The following is an 18796-nucleotide window of genomic DNA, read 5'->3' as shown; positions in this document are numbered from 1 at the left end:
TAAAAGGGAAAAGAAAAAATTACACTGTCTGGGCATGGGAAACTGAACAGAGTCCTACAGGACACAAAGCAAACTGAAAGGAAACACGAGCTAAAAAAATAAAGAGCATCTATAAAGCAGTTTTCTTCCTCTTTTAAACCCACATCTCTCTCCTCAAACTTCCCACACATCAGAGAAGCCGTGAACAGCAGGGTTTCTGCATGGCACAGCCACAAGACACAATCCTTTAATCCTTTGGGTCTTGAAGTTCCAGTGGCACAAAGCCCAGGGAGGGAGGGAGGGAGCAGCAGAAAGAGAACGATCAGCACAGCCTGAACAAACATGGGGGTTTTAACTCAAGAACAGCAAAGCTGCAATGAAGAGGTAGGAAGATATCCACCCTCTCCAAGGAAGGGCCCATCTGTTAACATCTGATGAAGTTACACAAAACACGTGTGCCTGGGCTAAAATTACCCACTTCAGCATCAGTAGCCTGTCAGCTCCTCTATCAGAGGGGGACAGCACTGAAATCTCTCTCAGATTTTGATGGCCACGGGGCTGCCTCCGTCACACAAATCAACTCTGTGAAGTGCCTTGTCTATCTTTAAATCAGAGCAGGTGGGAGGAGGGGAACCACCACTCGCAGCCTCACGGTGCTTCCTCGGCTGCAGAGGAAAGCTTTGCCCACAGGAACCTCAGGAGCAGCATCCTCATCACTGCACAGCTGAGGATGCGGCATTAAAGCTGGACTTGCCAAAGCCAAACTTTGTCAAGCAAAACACTGTAATGAAAACCAACAAGGGTTTTGATAGTGTGTGGCTTTGCAAGCAGCCTGCCAGGCTTCTCTGCCCCTCAGAGCATCCCTCTGGCCCCCAGACTGAGGGGGGCACTTACCCTCCTGCTGGAGAAGTGCTCCTCCCGCACCGTGCTCTCCGCGGTGTGCGGCAGACTCGGCATCTGCCTCTGCTCTCCCCTTTTGATGGATTGTCTTCTCACGGTGTGACTGGAAGGAAAAACACACCCCAACATCAAGTCTCAGTATGCTGCAAGTGTCTGTATGCCTTGATACATAACCCCTCTGCTGTAAAGCCTTTATTTTTCTGTCCAAGATCCTAAAAACTGATGTGCAGGCAGGATGGCCAAAAGGCAAACCAGAAAAGAAGACAGTGTGGATTCATTTAAGAAGACAACTCTAACTGGCTCACAAATAAAACTACAAAACAGAAATCTCAGAATTGGATTTCTGACAGCCACAATTTTCCCTTGTAAGTAAAGGGAGCCTACACTCTGTTTTTAGAGCATTATGTTACTCTAGCTCTTAAGCCCTTATAATTTTACCTTTCCTATCACATCCCAATGTGTGTCTATAGCAGGAGGCTTTCACTAACCTAAACCACTTCCCCTCCCACTCCTTTTCCCTTTCCTCTTATATTTCCAGCCATCCCAAGCACCAAGGCCAGCCTGGCCAAGGACCCCTATACCTCCCACATCCTGCCCAGGCTATCAGAAAGCCACAAAGCTCCAGCAATTTCCATCAGCATTATAACCCTTCCTCAAGTTCAAGGTAATTCCAGCTCAAAAGCTGATGACCCAGGAGACAACGTTTTCTGCGTCAGCAGAGAGGTGTTTGCATCACTTAGATTATGGCTGCTAAACACATAGATTAAATATTTTTATTACAGCTGCTAAATATTCATGGAGATTGAATTCTTCTGCCTCCTTAAAACTAAGTAAATGGGACCAGTGAAACCAAAAAGATATAAAAAGTTAGAAGATCACATCTCCCAAAGCCCATGGTGTCCACAGGGAAGCACACTCACCTCCTGGTGGGGATAGGGATGCGCACGAAGGCTTTGTACCTCAGCAGCTCCCTGTGAAACTCCTGGAAGTGCTTGAACTTCCTTTTCACGTGCCAGACGAACTCTCCATGGGTCAGCTCGATGGTGTAAACATTGGGGCTTGGTACCTGCCGGGGAGAACATCACATGGGATGCAAATTTTGAAATAAGCCATTTTCCTGCAGCTGCTCATCTAAAGAGCCTTTATTCAACTTTACTTAAGGATTATTCTGTCTCATGATTTCTTGTTCTGCTTTATTACATTTTACAAAAAGACAGATAACCTTCTCTCCTGAGCGTTTCCTGAGACACGGGCATTGCTGCTTCCTCAGCCCACAAACAAGCAAGCACAAAATTAAGGCACAAACAGCATTTTAAATACAGTTCTACAGAAATCCAACGAAACCTCTGGAAGTTCTGACCTTCTTAGTGGAAGTGAAGCGTTCAACTTCCAACACGCGCACTCGGACAGGACATCCCGTGAGGTACGTCTGCGTGCCCGGCTCTTTGAACCCACGGGTGTGGTAGATGGCAGAGAAGGGGATGCACACTGCAAGGACCACAAACCCCACAAACCTGTTAGCTCAACAGCCTTGTAACAATCCACACGGGTGTGAAAGCCAGCAGATAGCAATGCTTTAATTAGCATTTATACAGCAGCAGTAATTCCAGCAAAAGATAGCAGTTTTTATTAAAGAGAGCTCAAAGACAAGGTTACACAGAATGGACTTGGGAAGCTCAAGTTTGAGGAGCCTCCTGCTTCTAAATCAGCATCTATGCTGGGCTTGGCAAAACCACTGAGGCTGTAGCCTACCTGCCAACAGATTGCTAAACCCAGGCAGGACACGGGGATGAGAACCCATGGGTATCAACTCACCCGTCCCTTTGGGGTCAGTGAGCACCTCTGAGTCCACCTCCTCCCCCTCCACATGGAGCTCCCTGGTGTCCAGGCTCTCGATGATGTTGCTCATGTCTGCAGCGAGCTTCTTCAGTGTGGATGTGGCTGCATGGCTTTCTGCCCTCAGAGACATCTCAGGGGCCTGCGCTCAGGAGCCGCGGGGCGCTGGGGAGAGAGGGGCAGAGCTGTCACCACCTTCTCTGCAACACAGGGCTGGAGGAAACCACTGGCAGTGCATGGACACATCTTCCTTCCATCCCTTTACCCACATTCATCCCAGCTATCCCCATCCTGCACGCCCAATGCTACATGTTCAGTCCTAAAGCTACAAACCATATCATTGCCTGGCCCAATCCCAGACTTAATTCACCCAATGCTGAATTTCCCAGGTCAGGCTGGATGGAGGAAAAGCTCACTCAGAAAATCAGTAGGACTTTTTGCTATATGTTCTTCCTTTGAGTGAAGTAGTGATGGAAACTCCCAGGATCATGAAGATTTCCTCTATTTCTATGCACCTTACACAACTGCCTGTGGTGTCTGCGTGCCTGCTGCTCTCCCTCGGCTCCATCCTTCCAGCAGACTCAAAAGTCACAGCTCTAAAGGTTCCTCTCTGGGGTCAGGAGCATCTTGATGCCCCCAAAAAGCCTGGGATCAAAAGGTGGGCCCCACATCTTCTGTGCTCACCCCTCCAATATCCCAGGTGGCTGCAGGGGACCAGCCCACTGTCCCCTTGTGATGGGGACACGGCCAGGGAAAAGGCTGCTGCCACCTCAGGGCACTCAGGCAGTGGCACTTAGAGGTATTTGGGCAGTGGTGACTACAGCATTTCCCACCCATCCATTCCATGGGCCTGAGTCACGAGAAAAATGGGGAAGGAAGGAGAAAAAAAATAAGGAAACAAAAGTAAATCGATCTATGAGGCACAGCCATTGACAAGCACAAGCCTTCCCTGCTTGTGAGTATTTGCAAATCCTCCTCCTCCTCCAGGCTCTGCATCTCACTGTGGGGCTGTGGAGCTGGCTGCTGGTCCTTGCACACAGCCAGGCTCCAGCTCCTGCTCCCTGATGATGATAAAATGTCCCTTCAATCTTTGTCCTGCTCTGCAATAAATGTCACAGCTCAACAGCTATGCTGTAAAAATATGGATGGGACAAACTGGCAACATTTTACAGAAGCCAATACAAGGATGCCCATTTATACTTGTGGAAGCTCTTACATTGTGTTAAAGAATGATTTCTCCAAAAAAGTGTGACATTTCTGATATTAAATTCTACAAAGAACACTGTGCAATTATTCTTGAGTGAGCTCTACAACAAGAGCTGGGTATGCCGTAACTTGGAAATAATTTAACATTTTAATAAATCATGTGTTTAGCTGCTTTTGAAAGAACTTTCTTTATTATTGTTTCCTTTTGAAACAAGTCCATTATTTCATTACTACATAAGGCTGATACCAGTATGCCCAAAAACATGCTAGAAGCAGCTGCCTTTGGGAAAAAAAAATCCATTTGCACACAGACTTGAATCAAGAAAAACTGGGTCAATCTCTTCTCTTATACCAAAGTAAATGTAGAACCAACAGCTTCATCTTGGGAGCGAGGGCTCTGAGGGGCGGGGTAGCTCTGTCACCTTCTACCTCTGGCAGAGAATGCCACCAGAGTACAGAAGGCTTCAGGACCAGACCAGGGGATCACTGGCTCCCCAAATCACTTCAAGAGATCTGCATGAATAATTCAAACATAAATGCACATGTGGTACCTCCTTTCCCACTTATACACTGAACTTTGGGGCAACAGCCTCATTTCATCTGGGAGGGAGTTAATTTTATTATTAGCTGGTACAGTGTTCTGTTTTGGATTTAGGACTAGAAGAATATTGGTAACACACTGATGCTTGAGTTGTTGCTAAATTCTGCTTCCCCTAATCCAAGGAGTTCCCAGTTTCCAATGCACAAAAGGAGGTGCACAGAAAGCTGTGGGGCAGCATGGCCAGGACAGCTGACCCAAACTGGCCAAAGGGATATTCCATTCCACAGGACACCATTCCTAGGATATCAGCTGGGGAAATTGGCTGGGGGTGCTCACTGCTGCTGGGCACTGCTCAGGGGCTGGGGAGCAATTACTGTATTACACACCACCACCATCGGTGTTATTTCCCTTTCATTACAATTATTAGTCTATTTTATTTTGTTTCAATTATCTAACTGTTCTCACCCCACTGATGTTACCCTACCCAGCCCGTGCAGCCTCTCTGCAGCAGGAATTTGGCTCTGGCACTGCCCCACACCTCCCTTGTCACCGCTTCATGGAAAGCCAGTTCTCCCTCTTAGAGGCTTTACACTTTTCTTATTCTAACAATGTACTGCAGGGGATTTCAATTATTCAGAGAGCATAAGGTACATTTTCATTTGTCTGGAGTGACGTCATTCCACCTGATATAGACTAGCTTTGGATGCTTGATTTTCTCTCTGTAAAGCAGGCATACATAAACAGCATTCCTAAGGGAGGCCATGCTACCAGGCTTTCCCAAATAACCTTGGGGATGGCAGGAGGGAGTCCAAAGCCTCACTCTGTACCAATACATACATTAAAATCCTATTTCCCACTCAGCACTCCATGCAAAGAATTTTTTGTATATTTCTACCTGCAAATAAAGCAGCATCTTGTTTTGTATTTCTGTCTGCATTCACATTTAGAAACAAAACAGAATTTGGGTGTTTTTTCCTCCATCAGAAGATGCTGTTACTTCATGGAAACTCAATGTCCTTTCCAAAAGAAGTTTTCCATGGTCAAAGAGAACGCGAGCCCAAACACACTCTGGATGTGCCATGCCATCTTGAAGGAAACCAGCAGACAAATACCACATCAGCAGGGCTGGAGGAAGAGCAACAGAGAGGAGCCAACAGGGAGAGATGATGCTCATCCTCCCTCCTCCTCCTTTCCTCCCCATGGTGCCAGGTACAGCTGGGTGCTTTGTCAGATTAATTGACACAGTTGGTTAATGGATAAACAATTAACCAGTGTATGCAATGATTATTTGCAAGGGACCGCAGCAGGGCTCCATAACTCAGGATTTTATTTTATTTTTTTAAGCTAAAGCTGTTTTCACAGCTGGCACAGACAAATCCTGGTATAAAGCAGGGTTCTAACTCAGATGGACCCGAGGCAGTCTCAGCAGCAAGATTCCCCCCATTGACATTAGAGCCAAATTTTGGGGTTGAGAGGGAAAATGTGACTTGGCCATGGCCCTGTCAGCAGCCCCACAAGCCTGGGCAATGGCCACACTCCCTGTCACAGCTGGCTGCTGTGGAGCCAGAGAACACAGGGCAAACCCAGCCCTGGGCAGGGAGAATGGCCCAGGGGTCAGCTGGAAGGACAGGACATACCAAATCCCTCTGAAAGCTTTGCCAAATTGCTTTCCAGGGCTCAGCTCCATAAGAGCTATTTAACCTCCTGAGCAGAGTTTCCATGCAGACACTCTGCATTCCCATGGGCAAGCTGAGGAATGCCTGGGTTAATCCGCAACAGGCTGGGTGCAGACAGGCACCACACATGGATATCCAGGATTTTACCACAAACCAGCCAGGCTACACCCCTGTCTGTCCATTGCCACTCACTGCTTGCACTGCTGATGGATTAGAGAAGGGAATTATAAACCTCTGATACTAAACTCAAGTCATACCAGCAAATCAGAGGATAATAATAATGCAAATAATAGGATGAAACTTCTGAGAAATAAGTGCTGCATTTCAGTATTCAGCTGTTGCCATTAGGAATCAAAAATAAGCAGCAGTTTTTTTAAAAGAAAGAACCCAAACAACCAAAAGATAAAAACCAGGGTCTGACTGAGTCAAGAACTGGCAATCCGAACAAAGGCAAAACCTGTGCCAAGATGCACAAACAGGACTATTGCCTGTGAGCCAGGAAGGAAGAGAGGGTGCAGAACACAGGAAGACTCAGACCTAAAGCATTTGACCTGTGAGAACAGTGTCAATACTGAGAGAAGGCAGAGAAACGTGACAGCAGACTGCAACCCTGCAGAAGGTTGCTGTGAGCAGGGTGGACGAGGGAGAAGTGCCCTGGATTAGGTTTAGGTTGGAAAGGACCTTAAAGATCATGCAGTTCTAACCCTTGGCCATGGGCAGGGACATCTACCATTATCCCAAGCTGCTCCAAGCCCCATCCAACCCAGCCTTGAACATTTCCAGGGATGAGGCATCCACGGCTTCTCTGGGCAACCAATGCCTCAGCACCCTCAAAGGCAAGAATTTGTTCCTAATGTCTGATCTAAATCTACTCTCTTTCAGTTTAACTGCTGGTTCAAAGCAGAAACTAGGGAGAAAGCCCTGTCTAATGGCAAAGGCCTGGCACTGTCTGAGGAGGGGTTTGCAGGGCTGAGGGAGGCAGGGGAACAGTTGCACCCCAGCACCCACACCCCAAACCTGCTGCCAGGGAATCCAGGGGCTGGCGTGGCAGCCTGTGTTTGAACAGAGGGAAGGTGCTGCTCTGGCTTTATCCGGCTCAAAGTCTGCCCGGGCAAAAGCAGCAAGAAGGAAAATACAATCAAAAGACTCAGCAGTCAAGGAAAACATTGGACAGAATGAACAGACAAAGAAAAAAGGAGATGATTAAACACTGAAAGAGGTAAAAACACATACTACAAACCCCATAAAGACTGCTGACGCTGCCTTTGTCCAACCTAATTCTCATTAATTGCTTCCTCCTTAAGCACCACTCAAGCTCTCTGCCTCCTGTCCCAGGCTGGCCCCATAACACAGGGGCCCCAAACCTCTTGAACTAGTAAAATATATACACTGGAAATAGTGACTGCACCAAGAATCAGCCAAGATTTCAACTGCAGGGACAGTGACTAAAAAAATAAATAGAAATTAACTCTATTAATCCCTGAGCCCTTGTGAATCTATTGCAAACCTGTAGCTCCATTCTGCAACTTTGCAGGCCGAATATCTACTTGTTATTTGCCATTTTGGTTATGCTTTAACCCCAAGTTATTACTTCAGGGATCATATGACCACCTCAGCCTTCACTAAAGAAAATTTTTTTCTACTTGTTGCACAGGACAACAAAAGCACAGCTTTAAAGGCATGGAAACTGGAAGGCAGAAAATACATATTTTTGTAAATATTCATGAACAGTTCTGTGCTTTGAAGACACTGACGTCCTGATGTGAAAATGTATGCGGCTGGTAATAGCACAGACTACCTAAAATTTGGTCAGCCTAAGTTTAGTGGCAGATATGAAACAAGCTCAGATAATCACAGCTCCTTAATGAGGTCCCAATGCTGAAAAGCAGCACACAAAGCTATGAAACCCAGAAAAACTTAATTTGGAAAAAGAGGGGAGCAGAGAAGAGAAAATACATCCAGGAAAAACAGACATTTCCTGCTAATGCCCCCCAGGGTTTGATGCTCTGTATCAACTCTTATCCCTATGGTGAGAAACACTATAATTCCTGAAAATTATCTCATTCCTGTTCTCATGACATCTCTCCCAGTACAGTGACCTTTTGGCAAGGGCTGTGACAAGTGACCTCTGTTCCCATACTTGGTTTTCTCCTGCAGGCAGCAGCACCCATGGTGGGACACACAAAAACCTCCCAGGCTGCCTGGAGCAGAACAGACAGGCTCAGGCCAAAACAGGGCAGTGAGATGGGGTTATTAAACAGAAAACAAACAAACAAACAAACAAAGCAAAGCCCAAAGAATCTAAGCCATGAATTCTCTCTCTCTCTCTCTCTCTCTCTGCTCCTGCTGCTGCCAAGAGCCTGGGTGCAATAGGGGCACCAAGAGCCCAAATGAAACACCAAGGAATTCCTATGCACAATGCCCTCAACAGCTTTTTCTCTGTCTGGTGGTGATGAATCTTTTGCACGTAAATATTTCCCAATTTATCCCATTTTAAACCTAAAATTAGCTTTGGATCACCCTGTCTTGGAGAAATACCCTCATCTGATATGAGCCATTTCTGAATAGTTATTTGCCTCCTCCAAGAGAAGCTGGGCTTGTCAGATTTATGCCCTGGCACACCTTCCTTCCACACCCCTGGGCAGGGGTCAGACCTTCACCACAGTTAGGAAGTGTCCCCTGTGCTCAGGATCCCTGCCAGTACCTGCAAAGACCATCCTGCTTTCCTAGCCCAGGAAAAAAACCCATACTCACACAAAGCAAAATAGACACACACTGATTTTATCTTTCCCTCAATATTTAATCAAATACCCAGGGCTTTCTTGTAGATAGCATGTTACATTTCCTAACTATGAAACAAAAAGACGAAAGGGGTGAAAAATGCTCAGCAATGCCTTAACCCTGTTCTTCAGTTCAGTACATGGAAAATACTCGGCCAGAGGAGCCAGGAGCTAGCAACAGCAAATGCAGACGCCTCCTGAAAATCTGCCCTTCTGGATGCTCATACTGCAGGGCCAGTGCAAAAGGATTGGGTTTGTTTTTTAAAAACACACAAAACAGTCCTTGAATAAGAACCAAAGCATTGCTCCTACCCTGGAAAGATCTGGAGAATGGAAATAAAAAATCCAGATCAACAGCAGACATGCTGAAACATCATCCTGACCTAATTTGCTTATCTTTAGCTCAATCCTGATAAAACCAAAATATTTTAAAATACTGTTTCCAAAACAATTATTCCCACAAAGTGCCCACATTTAATAGCAATACCTCTAAGAGCAGAAACCAATTAGTGCTTCCTGCAGCACAGTTCCCTGGCTCTGCATTATTGATTTCCACAGTCCTTGCCATGTGAGGCCTCTTGCCAAGCCACCAGCCTGCCCGCAGGAACAGCAAAGTCACAGGAATCCACACAGCCTGTTTGCAACAGGGCACGAGATGCTTCAAGCCTGGGATGGCCTGGAAATAACAGGTTCATCTTTGGAAGTCCCTGCTGCACTATCCACACTGGGCAGAGCCCCTTCTGCCCCTGGACAGGGCTCTGCAGCATCCATCCCACAGCGCTTCTGCTGGAGAAAAGGACCCAGAAAAGCCAGGCGGGTCAAGGGAAAGGATGAGGTAAGGCACTGGTGACTAACCCACAGCTTCAGCCAGAAAGCCCCTCCATGCTGGTCTGTCCCCACACCCAGCCCAGCCTGAGTGTCAGGCCAAGGACTCATTTCATTTGCTTTACAGAACAGTAAAGGGAAAACATAAACATCCTCGGCTGCTGATCTCATGCTGATGCACTGGTTGCTCTGGCTCCCACTGCCCCTGCCCAGCAGCACCATCCCTGCTCCCTGGGCTGCTGCAGGAAGTGCAGCCTCCCCGGGAAGCAGATCATTAGGTATTTATTGGTAATTAAGGCTGGCCCTACACATATTAATTCATCACCTTGTTTTGGATTCCTCAGGCATAGACAAGAGTGTTTAGGCACAGCACTCGTACTTTGGGCCGTGCATCCTTCAGGGATCTCTGCCAGCCCTCCACTCCCTGATGTGGTCCATGGCACACACCCTGGAGCCCTAAAACCAGGAACACTGCACATAACACCCCTGAAAAGCAGGGGATGCCCAGAGCCTCTGGAACCTGCTTACTGACCCCCAGAGACCCACTAGCACTACAGCTGCAAGCAGGCAAAGGGAACCAGGTGACAGCACCTTGAGGATTGGCTCCATTTCAGCATCCTCAAACCACATAACCAAGGTGTAACAGAGTGGCCAATACAGTCCTGAGCTGATGGAAAAGAGGGGATTGGAAAACTACCTGCAGCAAAGAGCAAACAGCAGGAAGGGCCAAAGCACGGCAGCACTTCTGGGTGCTGACAGACACACAGAGTTTGGCCCAAGACAGAGCTCTTAAAAGCTTTATATAAAATTCTAAAAGCAAGGAACTAGCCAAAGTGATAGTGTAATGCACAGGACTCTCAGAGTGACCATCTCCATGAGGACCAGGGGTAACAGAGACCACCACAGTGCTCACAGGGTGAAACGCCTGGCTACAGCACTTATCTATAGCTGAACACATCACACAAATACAGCACGTATTTTTGTGACCTAAATGTATAGATATCTACAGGGCTGATGTCCTGCACATCACTCAACACTATTGTGGTATCTCCCAGAGCCACGTCTGCTCCAGCAATTGCCACCTGCCAAGCCACATTTCCGCAGGGAATTCCAGCGGCTCGCAGACAAGCGGGCAACGCTGGCAGGCAGCCCAACACCTCCACCCCTCCCTGCCACAGTGGGGTTAGGTGGCAGCTGATAAATGCAAACACAGACCTTCACATATCTCCTACCAGCCAAGCTAATTCCAGGGAAAGCAGCCTGTGCTCTGGAGGGATTCAGCAACTGCAGCAGGATCTTAGCCCAGCCCTGCACGGGCACTGGCTCCTGGCAGCAGCTCTAGATCACAGCAAAGAGCACAGGTATGTGTCAGGATGTCAATGTCCCCGTTCCTGCTGCCACCCTGCTGCTGATTGAACTGTTCCCATTAAGCGGGAACATGACTTTTCTTTCTCTTCCTGCTTTTTTCCATGTGAAAGCACAGGGAGGTGATTTTGTTGACTCTTTATGTGACCTGCTCAAAGAAATCAGAAATTCTTGCAGGTATCACAGCAATAAGGAGTAGCAGATTGAAATTAATAGTTTAACTAAAATTTTAACACTTCAATAAAATGCTTTTTCCATTGTCTTGGCTTTTGGGAGTTTGTTTGCGTTAATGGAACTTTTCAAATAATTTCCATTAAAAAAAAAAAACAGTTGGCAGGAGCAGAGGGCCACGATGGAGGAGGAAAGCAACCCTCCCATTAAACAGTGCTACTGCTAGTGTAGTCCCCACTACAGGGCAGAACTCAAATGTTCCCATATGAGCAGCCAAGTCCAACCCCTTCGCCTGCCTGGGCACAGCCTCATCTCCCAGGGTGGCTTCCTCATGACCCCACCAGCTTCGAGGACAGCCACTGCAGGGTGACCCCCACCACAGTCTTACTGATGTTTTCTCCCTCTTAGAGGCAGCTCCAAGGGCAGGGTGCAGGGCTGGAAGCCACATGCAGAGGCAGGCCCACACAGGTGTTTGCACCCTGCCATCCCACACTGATCCTTCCTGGCAGCGTGAACCAGCCCTGTGACTGCTCCCACTGAACATTAACCTCTGCCAAGCTTTTGCTGACTGTGCACACACTGTGCCAGGGGTGTGCTTTGCTAACCCAAAGCACAGGGTGACCTCTGGTTAATGGGTGTGAGAGGAACTGCAGTACCTCGGGGTCATCAGGCTGTCCCAGCAAGGGTATGTCCCAGCTTCTCTCTGCTCCTCAGCCAGAATCCTGCTGCTTCCCCATCCCAAACAGGACTCTGCACCACCCTGACAGCACTGTCACCTGCTGCTCCTGCCCAGGGTAGGGACAGGCTGGAGCCACAAGCACAAAGCCCCATGATGTGGTACAGCCATTCTCATCACCCCAAAATGCTTCTGTACTCCTGCCTGCAAACCTGCATTCAGCACCTTTCCAAACTGAAGCTCCTTAGAGATTTTTACTGTTTTATTTAGCAATGCTTTTAAATGCGTTTGATGCATTCTGGCTGATAAGCTCCACAAGAATTCGATGTCTCTATCCTCATTTGACTTCAGCTATTTTCCAGTCTAGTCTTAAAGCTGCAGTGCTCCGTGGCTGCAGCTCCCACCGTCGAGCTGGGACACCCAGCACTACAAGGCTGCCGTACAATCAGGCATCATTTCCAAAAAAACAGCAACAGCAGGTGCCAGAGGTGACAACAGGAGGCTGCATGTCTGCTCCTGATCCACATTTCTAAGAACAGTCACTCTTCCTCAGCACAGCCATGACACAGGCAGACATCAGTCCCTCAGCCTCCCTTTCACGCTCAGAAATCTCCAACCAGTTCCTGTACAGCTTTATCTGTGGATTTAGGATAACACTAAGGTCTCACAAGAAAAAAGGAGAAAGCAGGAGCACACCAACCCAAAGTCCATTTTCCTTCTCCATAGCAAGCTAAAAAAATATATTTGGGAACACCTCATTTAAAAGAAGAAAACAGCTGGCTTGGGGAAATCCCAGAGGAAATTGTAAGAGAAGCTGTTACCCCAAGCTCAGAGGGCAGAGGAGATGCTGTCCCCAAGACTTCACAGAGGGCTCCAGGTGGCTTTGCAAACCAGCCTGTCCCATGGACACCCTACATGGTAATGTAGGGTACTCAAATAAATGACAAGTTAATTTTTCTATACCTTGAAGTATTTGATTCATTATCAAATTAAGGATGAGTATGTAATTACAGCAACTGGATTTTGATTTCTCAATTCTGGAATGATGGCTGAGGTTTCAGACTGACATCAAATCCAAATTCAATAAGAAATTGTCTGTTATGAAGCAGTAACTTGCAGAAACCGAATGGTTCCCTTGTGTTTCCTTCTTAAATACAACTAAACACCTGCAAATTTATGCAAAATAGATCATTTACACACATTGACAGTGCTGACAGCTTGCTCAGAACAAAATAGATGCCGTGGACAAATTTTTTTTAATCACTTTCCTAGAGGGGAAAAAACAATGCTTCAATCAAGCCTGCACAGGAGCCCGCTGATGGCAGGGAAAGATGATGTTCATCTCAGAGCTCAAATCGATCCTCAGGCTCTCTCCTGTGCTCTCCATGTGCTCTCTCCTCTCCCTCACCCACATCTCCAGACCCCCAGCACCTTACAAGGAACACGGGTGTCTGGGCAAGGCACACACCCTGCAGTTCACTCTTCTTTTGTTGAAATTACTTTACAGTGTTTTTCCCACAAATTTCTAAAGGAAATCAGAGCATTAATATTATGACTTACAAGCTTAACCCTCCAGACCTCAGCACATAATGAGGCAAAAACTAAAGACTATTTTTCCTTCAACTGCCATGACCTTCTGGAGCAGAGCTGCCCAGAAAAGTGTTTGCAGAGACTTTTCTACATGTACAAAAAAAGCTGTTTGGCAGGAAGAAATGCAATAGTTTTGGGAGAGAAGTAAAAAAGGCTCAAGAGGCTCAGACAGCAGTTACCATCTTGCCAGTTCTTTCTCCTGGTGAACAAAATGGCTCACTTGCCATAAGTGCTGCCAAAGCTCTGCAGGATCAGGTCTAACCACAGAGATTTCAAAGCCACCATGAGTCATCTACTATTCTTTCTTGGTAAGACTTAACACTGGGTGGGACACAGACACAGAAAAAAAAATCAATTTGCAGGAAACCTCAGTCATGGAAAAATATACTTCAGATCATCTCACGGGGACTACATAAATAGCAAAAGAGAAATGAGAAAACAAAGTACTTCTTTCTGAAAAGACAACGATGCACTGCCTGCTCTCCAAATTGTTTCAGCAGCCCTTCAGCTGTGACAGAGGGAGCACAGCTGAGCTCCTGAGAAGACCCCAGCAGCCACGAGTGCTTCCCAGAGCACCCAAGAGAACCACAAATAAGGCAGATTTATGTTCCTCATGTGAAATCAACTGCATCATGTAACTGCATCTTACTTGAATTGAAAGAGAAAATACAAGTATGAACCATCCAATTGTTTCACCTCTTGTGTGTCACATTCAAAGCTGGTTGGGAAGAAGTAAGAATATTTACCTTTTAAAAAAAGAAAAGCCCCAACGGCAGGGTTGACTTTAGCCAGGTAGTGGGGTGCAGTTATGAGCTCCGGCCATGGCCACAACACCTCAGGCTACTGAAAGTGTTAGAAAGATGCAATTAATTACTCTTGCTGGTTTATTTCCTCCCCCCTGCCCAAGAGCTTCCTGGAGGCTCCAACAAGGAGCCAGCCCAGCTGATGGTGAGGGAAGCCTGTGCTGCGAAATTCATCTGACCCAGTGCAATGCAGTGAGCACTGTGCTCACCAGCAGAAAACACTTCTGGGTGGGACCGAAACAAGCAGGAAGAAGAAATGAGTATTTCTGATTTTAAAAATCCTGCCAGAAGTCCAGCTGGTAAAATGGGAGAAGTTTCTAGGAAGTGGTTCAGTGATGAGTCAGTGCCAGTGGCAAGGAAGAGCCCCAGGACACGGCATGGGCAGATCCTGGAGGGAAAAGAGAAGCAAGTTCTTGCATGGCCAGACAACCAGAAACTGCAACTGGCTCTGAATCAGCCACTTGCACAGGCTGGGACAGAGGCTGTCAGAGGGCTGTTCTGTGGGACATTGTCTGCCTGGCACTGCCTTTTGTCTCTGCGCTCTGGAGCGCTTGTCCCGGAGAAGAGAGGACCCTCTGTGCCTGGACCACCTTCCCCAGCCCTGGGGAAGAAGAGGTAAAGTGCCCACAGCTCACTGGGATCTTGCCGCCAGTCCTGGGAGAGCCCAGGGAAGTACCAGGTGGTTTTCAGCAGGCTTATCTTATTTCTCCAAAAACAGAGCCCTCCTGTGAAGGCTGCACATAAGGGCTTACTGAACCGGCAGAAAGAAAAATGTAAGACAGGAATCAGGCCCACTCACAGCCTGACCTGAAAAATGCAATCCAGGAAATGCAGTTTAATTCTTTCTTCACCAGCAGGTGTAAGCCAGGAAAGTAGATCTCAACACCATGAATATTCTGAATATTTGCTGCTGTCAGTATAGTGTGCACAGGACTCGCCCACCCAGACAGAAAAGTCTCCTTCTGTCAAGTAAACCTGTTAATAGTGATGAGGCTTCTCCTCCTCAGCCCTGCAACTCCTCTCCCAGAGGCTTTTCATGGGTGGCCAGTGGAAGAATGCTTTTTCTCTTCTGCAAAATGTGCACCCCACCACTATTCACCTCTTTTATTACACCTGCCCTATTTTTAAAGCCTTTCTCTGTAAACAGTGAGTTTACTGAGAAAGATAATTTATTTTATCTATTCCTCCTCTGTCATAAAAAACAGGATAGAGGAGGAAGGGACAATGTTATTACAGTAACGTAACTAATGCAAACTGGCTACTCTGCTGTCAAATCCTACTGGAGGTATAGCACCATTTTATTTGGTGGAGCTCAGTGTGGTCCACTCTGCATCCCCAGGGAGCAAAAGGGAAGATTTAAGGGCAAACAAATCACAGAAAACCAAAGAGCACAAAGGTACAAACACCACAAGCAGCCAACAGGGGCTTCAGTGCAGACTTGGCACAGATGGGCACAACCTGTGTGCCAGGGTTCATTCCCACCCAGTTCCACTCTCTGCCAGATTTTATTGGCATCCATGCAAGCACAGTAGCCTGTAAAATCAGGTAATTACCTCGATATTAAAGCCCCACATCCCACTTTGGCAATAAGCCCGTGCTATCACCCTTGCTGATACCACGCTCGTTGCAGAAACAGCAGCAAATCCTCTGGCACTTGCTCCATCTCCCTTTCCCTGACCCTTTTTCAGCAAGATTTCCCTGACCTGCATCTATTTAGACTTGTGTGAGCCACAACAGTTTTTAAATAGAAGTTTGTATTCTCTGAGACAAAACTGGCCTGCCTCCCTTCTGGGGTGCGTGGCTTCCTCTCTGCCTGGTGCCATCCCAGCTCCTTTGGGGTCCCAGCTCTCCAGTGTGGGAGACACCAGACAGCTTCTCCCCCTTTCCCCACACCAGCAGATGGGTGCCTGGGGGCCGGAGCTGTCTGACAGACACGAGCCCCACTCCCACTTTGTTATGTAAACCCCCAGGTTTTGGTGTTTATCTGCTTGAAGGATCCAGAAATCACTAAATGCCACCACGGCGCGTGGGCACGGGGAGCGAGGGATGTGCGAAGTGCTCAGGGCAGTAACGACGGCACACGATGCCCCCAGCGATGCCTCCCACTGCTACTGCAGGAAAACAGAGAAAACTCTGAATTCCAAAGATATATATAAATACAAAATTCACGATCTTCAAATCCATATTTCACTCCTGTTTGTCCTCCCCCTTCATAGGAGCCAGGCTAAGGGTGAGTGTCCCATCACAAGGACCATGACTGCCCTGTGCCATCCTGGACACCCTGTGTCCAGCAGGTGAGGGAGCAACATGGCAAATATTTTGTAAATAAAACCTGGCAAATGGAGTTTTTTCCATCAGTCCCTCCACCACTTTCTGCCTTCCAGGGTGTCTGCACATGTAGAGCTGGTATGTACATGTATCAGATGATCTCAAGTCCATGGAAGTGAGGGACAGGGCTAAATATCTGTTAAAAACTTATTTATATATCTAAAACAAACAAGAAATTGAATTGACACTATATATCTATCTCTGTCCTGCAGCTCAGCGGAGCTGAGGTCTGGCCCTGCATAGGTGGGTGCAAAGAAGCCAGACTGCAGACAAGCTGCACACACATCCCACCTCTCCGAGGGCAGGAAAAGCATGGCAAGCAGCACCTAAATATGGACTGAAAAAGCCCTTATTTTGGCAAAAAAGAACTGAAAAAAGGCTGGCCAAGGTCTTGTGAAGGGAAAGAAAAAAAGACACAGTCGCAACTCCTGTCAGGCAAATGATCCTGACCAAATCTCAGTCCCTGCAGGAGTTTCCAGGGTACAGGGCATGTGGGAGCAAGTTAAAAACACATCATCAAATAATTGCCAGTCAGACAATAGGAGGAAAAGGCATGTAAAGGTTTGCTCTCACCCTCCTCCTTCCTCACCCTCAGCCAAGACCAGGTGCTTACTGACATCAGGCACTCCAGAAGAAAATCAAATTGCTTCTTCTGCTCTGTTAAAAACAGATTTAGGACCACTGACCAATGCTGATTCTCACTAAAGGTTTATTATTTTTTTTTTAATAACTTGCTGCAAAATAGCTGTTCCAACATGAAATTAAGGAACCACCTGTTCGCAGAAAGGCATCAGAAAGGTGCTGCTTCTCACAGAGCACGATGGCTTCCTGCAAAACTCCAGAAATTTCAGATGCTGAGTTTCTCCTTCCATGTATTCACTGGGTACAGAGAGAGAAAAGAAAAAACTAGACGAACCCCCATGAACACTAGTGACTGATATCTTCCTTATTATGTCATTTCAAGGGAATAACACTTGTGGTAATGCCAGCATTTAAGTGCATTCCCCTGAAATTTCTTTCCCTGAAGATTTGATAACCTGCTTTAAATCCATTTTCAGAGAAGGAATAACTGTAAAACCCAAGTTCAGCTGGCTGAACTTTCACTTAACCACGTAAGAGATTTCTCAAATCACTGCTGGAGATAAGACCCACCCCCTTAAAACATCTTTCCTTCACCACAGACATACCTTCAGTCTAAAGAGCATTTTCTAAATTACAGGAAGAACAATGTCAAAGACACAACCCTTTACACTTTGTTATTACTAAGAGTAATAAAAATTCCTAGGAGAGGCACGAGATTGCAGCCCGCTTTGTGAAAGGTTAATTTCACCAGCAATGATCACCTACCTAGCACTTTTAATTTCATTTACACACACGTGAAACAGCATCTTCAGCAGTTTAAAGAAGCTACAATTCTGATACCAGCACACTCTTTCTGAACTGCAAGAGCTCAGGAGACACCTGTCATCAACAGCATTTTTTGTGGCAATTCAAGCCTCTCAAAATAAGAAGAGCATCATGGCCTCCAGGAAAAGTGAATTTATTAAGTGTTTTTCAATAAGACCAGAGCCTCAGCATTAATTTTCAATAATCCTGAAAAGGATGATATTATATATCAAGATAATCTAAACATGCAAATGAGTATTTAAGTGAAACCCTTCCGTCGTCTCTACTGAGGAAAGTTAAATCTTGGCAAAACCAAATTCAATTGCTGTACCTCTCAATACGCTCTCATTCAATCGGCTGAAGCACAGTCTACAGCAACCTCTGTACATTTTAATCTAATTTTTAGGTCTTTTCAGAGGGATTTGACCCTGGCCCTGTCCCAGAGGGGCGATGGGGACACTCTGGGAGGTCACCCACGCGCTGCACCCCAGGCCTGGCAGAGGCCAGACACACTTTCCCACTGGAAAAAAATCTGATTTACAGGCTTAGTGCAAGCTCATGGCAAAAGGACAGGAGGAAGGGCCTCTCTGAGGCACAGGCAAAGGCAGGGCAGGTGCACAGGGGGACTGGCTGCTGCCATCCCACCCCAGTGCTCCGCAGCAATCCCCTGAGCCCGGATCGGGGATCGCAGCATCACTGGTAACAGTGACCCTGAGAAAAGGGCTCTCAGGCAG

The 18796-nt window shown here is 46.9% G+C and overlaps 1 protein-coding gene across 3 annotated transcripts in view; it reads right to left on the bottom strand.

Annotated features, from left to right (window-relative positions):
• Nucleotides 1–18796, bottom strand: part of PLD1 (phospholipase D1) — a 63007-nt gene that overhangs the window by 42135 nt on the left and 2076 nt on the right. For 2 of the 3 annotated variants that reach the window (XM_063408254.1, XM_063408256.1), the window contains exons 2-5: nt 2695–2880; nt 2240–2367; nt 1800–1945; nt 874–982 (exon numbers count right to left, since the gene is read on the bottom strand). In XM_063408254.1, coding sequence (XP_063264324.1) covers nt 874–982; nt 1800–1945; nt 2240–2367; nt 2695–2848 — 537 coding nt within the window. In that variant the 5' untranslated portion in view covers nt 2849–2880. Of the gene's footprint in view, nt 1–873; nt 983–1799; nt 1946–2239; nt 2368–2694; nt 2881–10958; nt 10977–18796 lie in introns of those variants that run through there. The other variant, XM_063408255.1, reaches the window with a different exon arrangement.

This window comes from Prinia subflava, chromosome 11 (assembly GCF_021018805.1).
Source record: "Prinia subflava isolate CZ2003 ecotype Zambia chromosome 11, Cam_Psub_1.2, whole genome shotgun sequence".
NCBI lineage: Eukaryota > Metazoa > Chordata > Aves > Passeriformes > Cisticolidae > Prinia > Prinia subflava.
The sequence above is the reverse complement of the archived record's forward strand: the minus strand, read 5'-3'. Positions and strand labels throughout refer to the sequence as shown.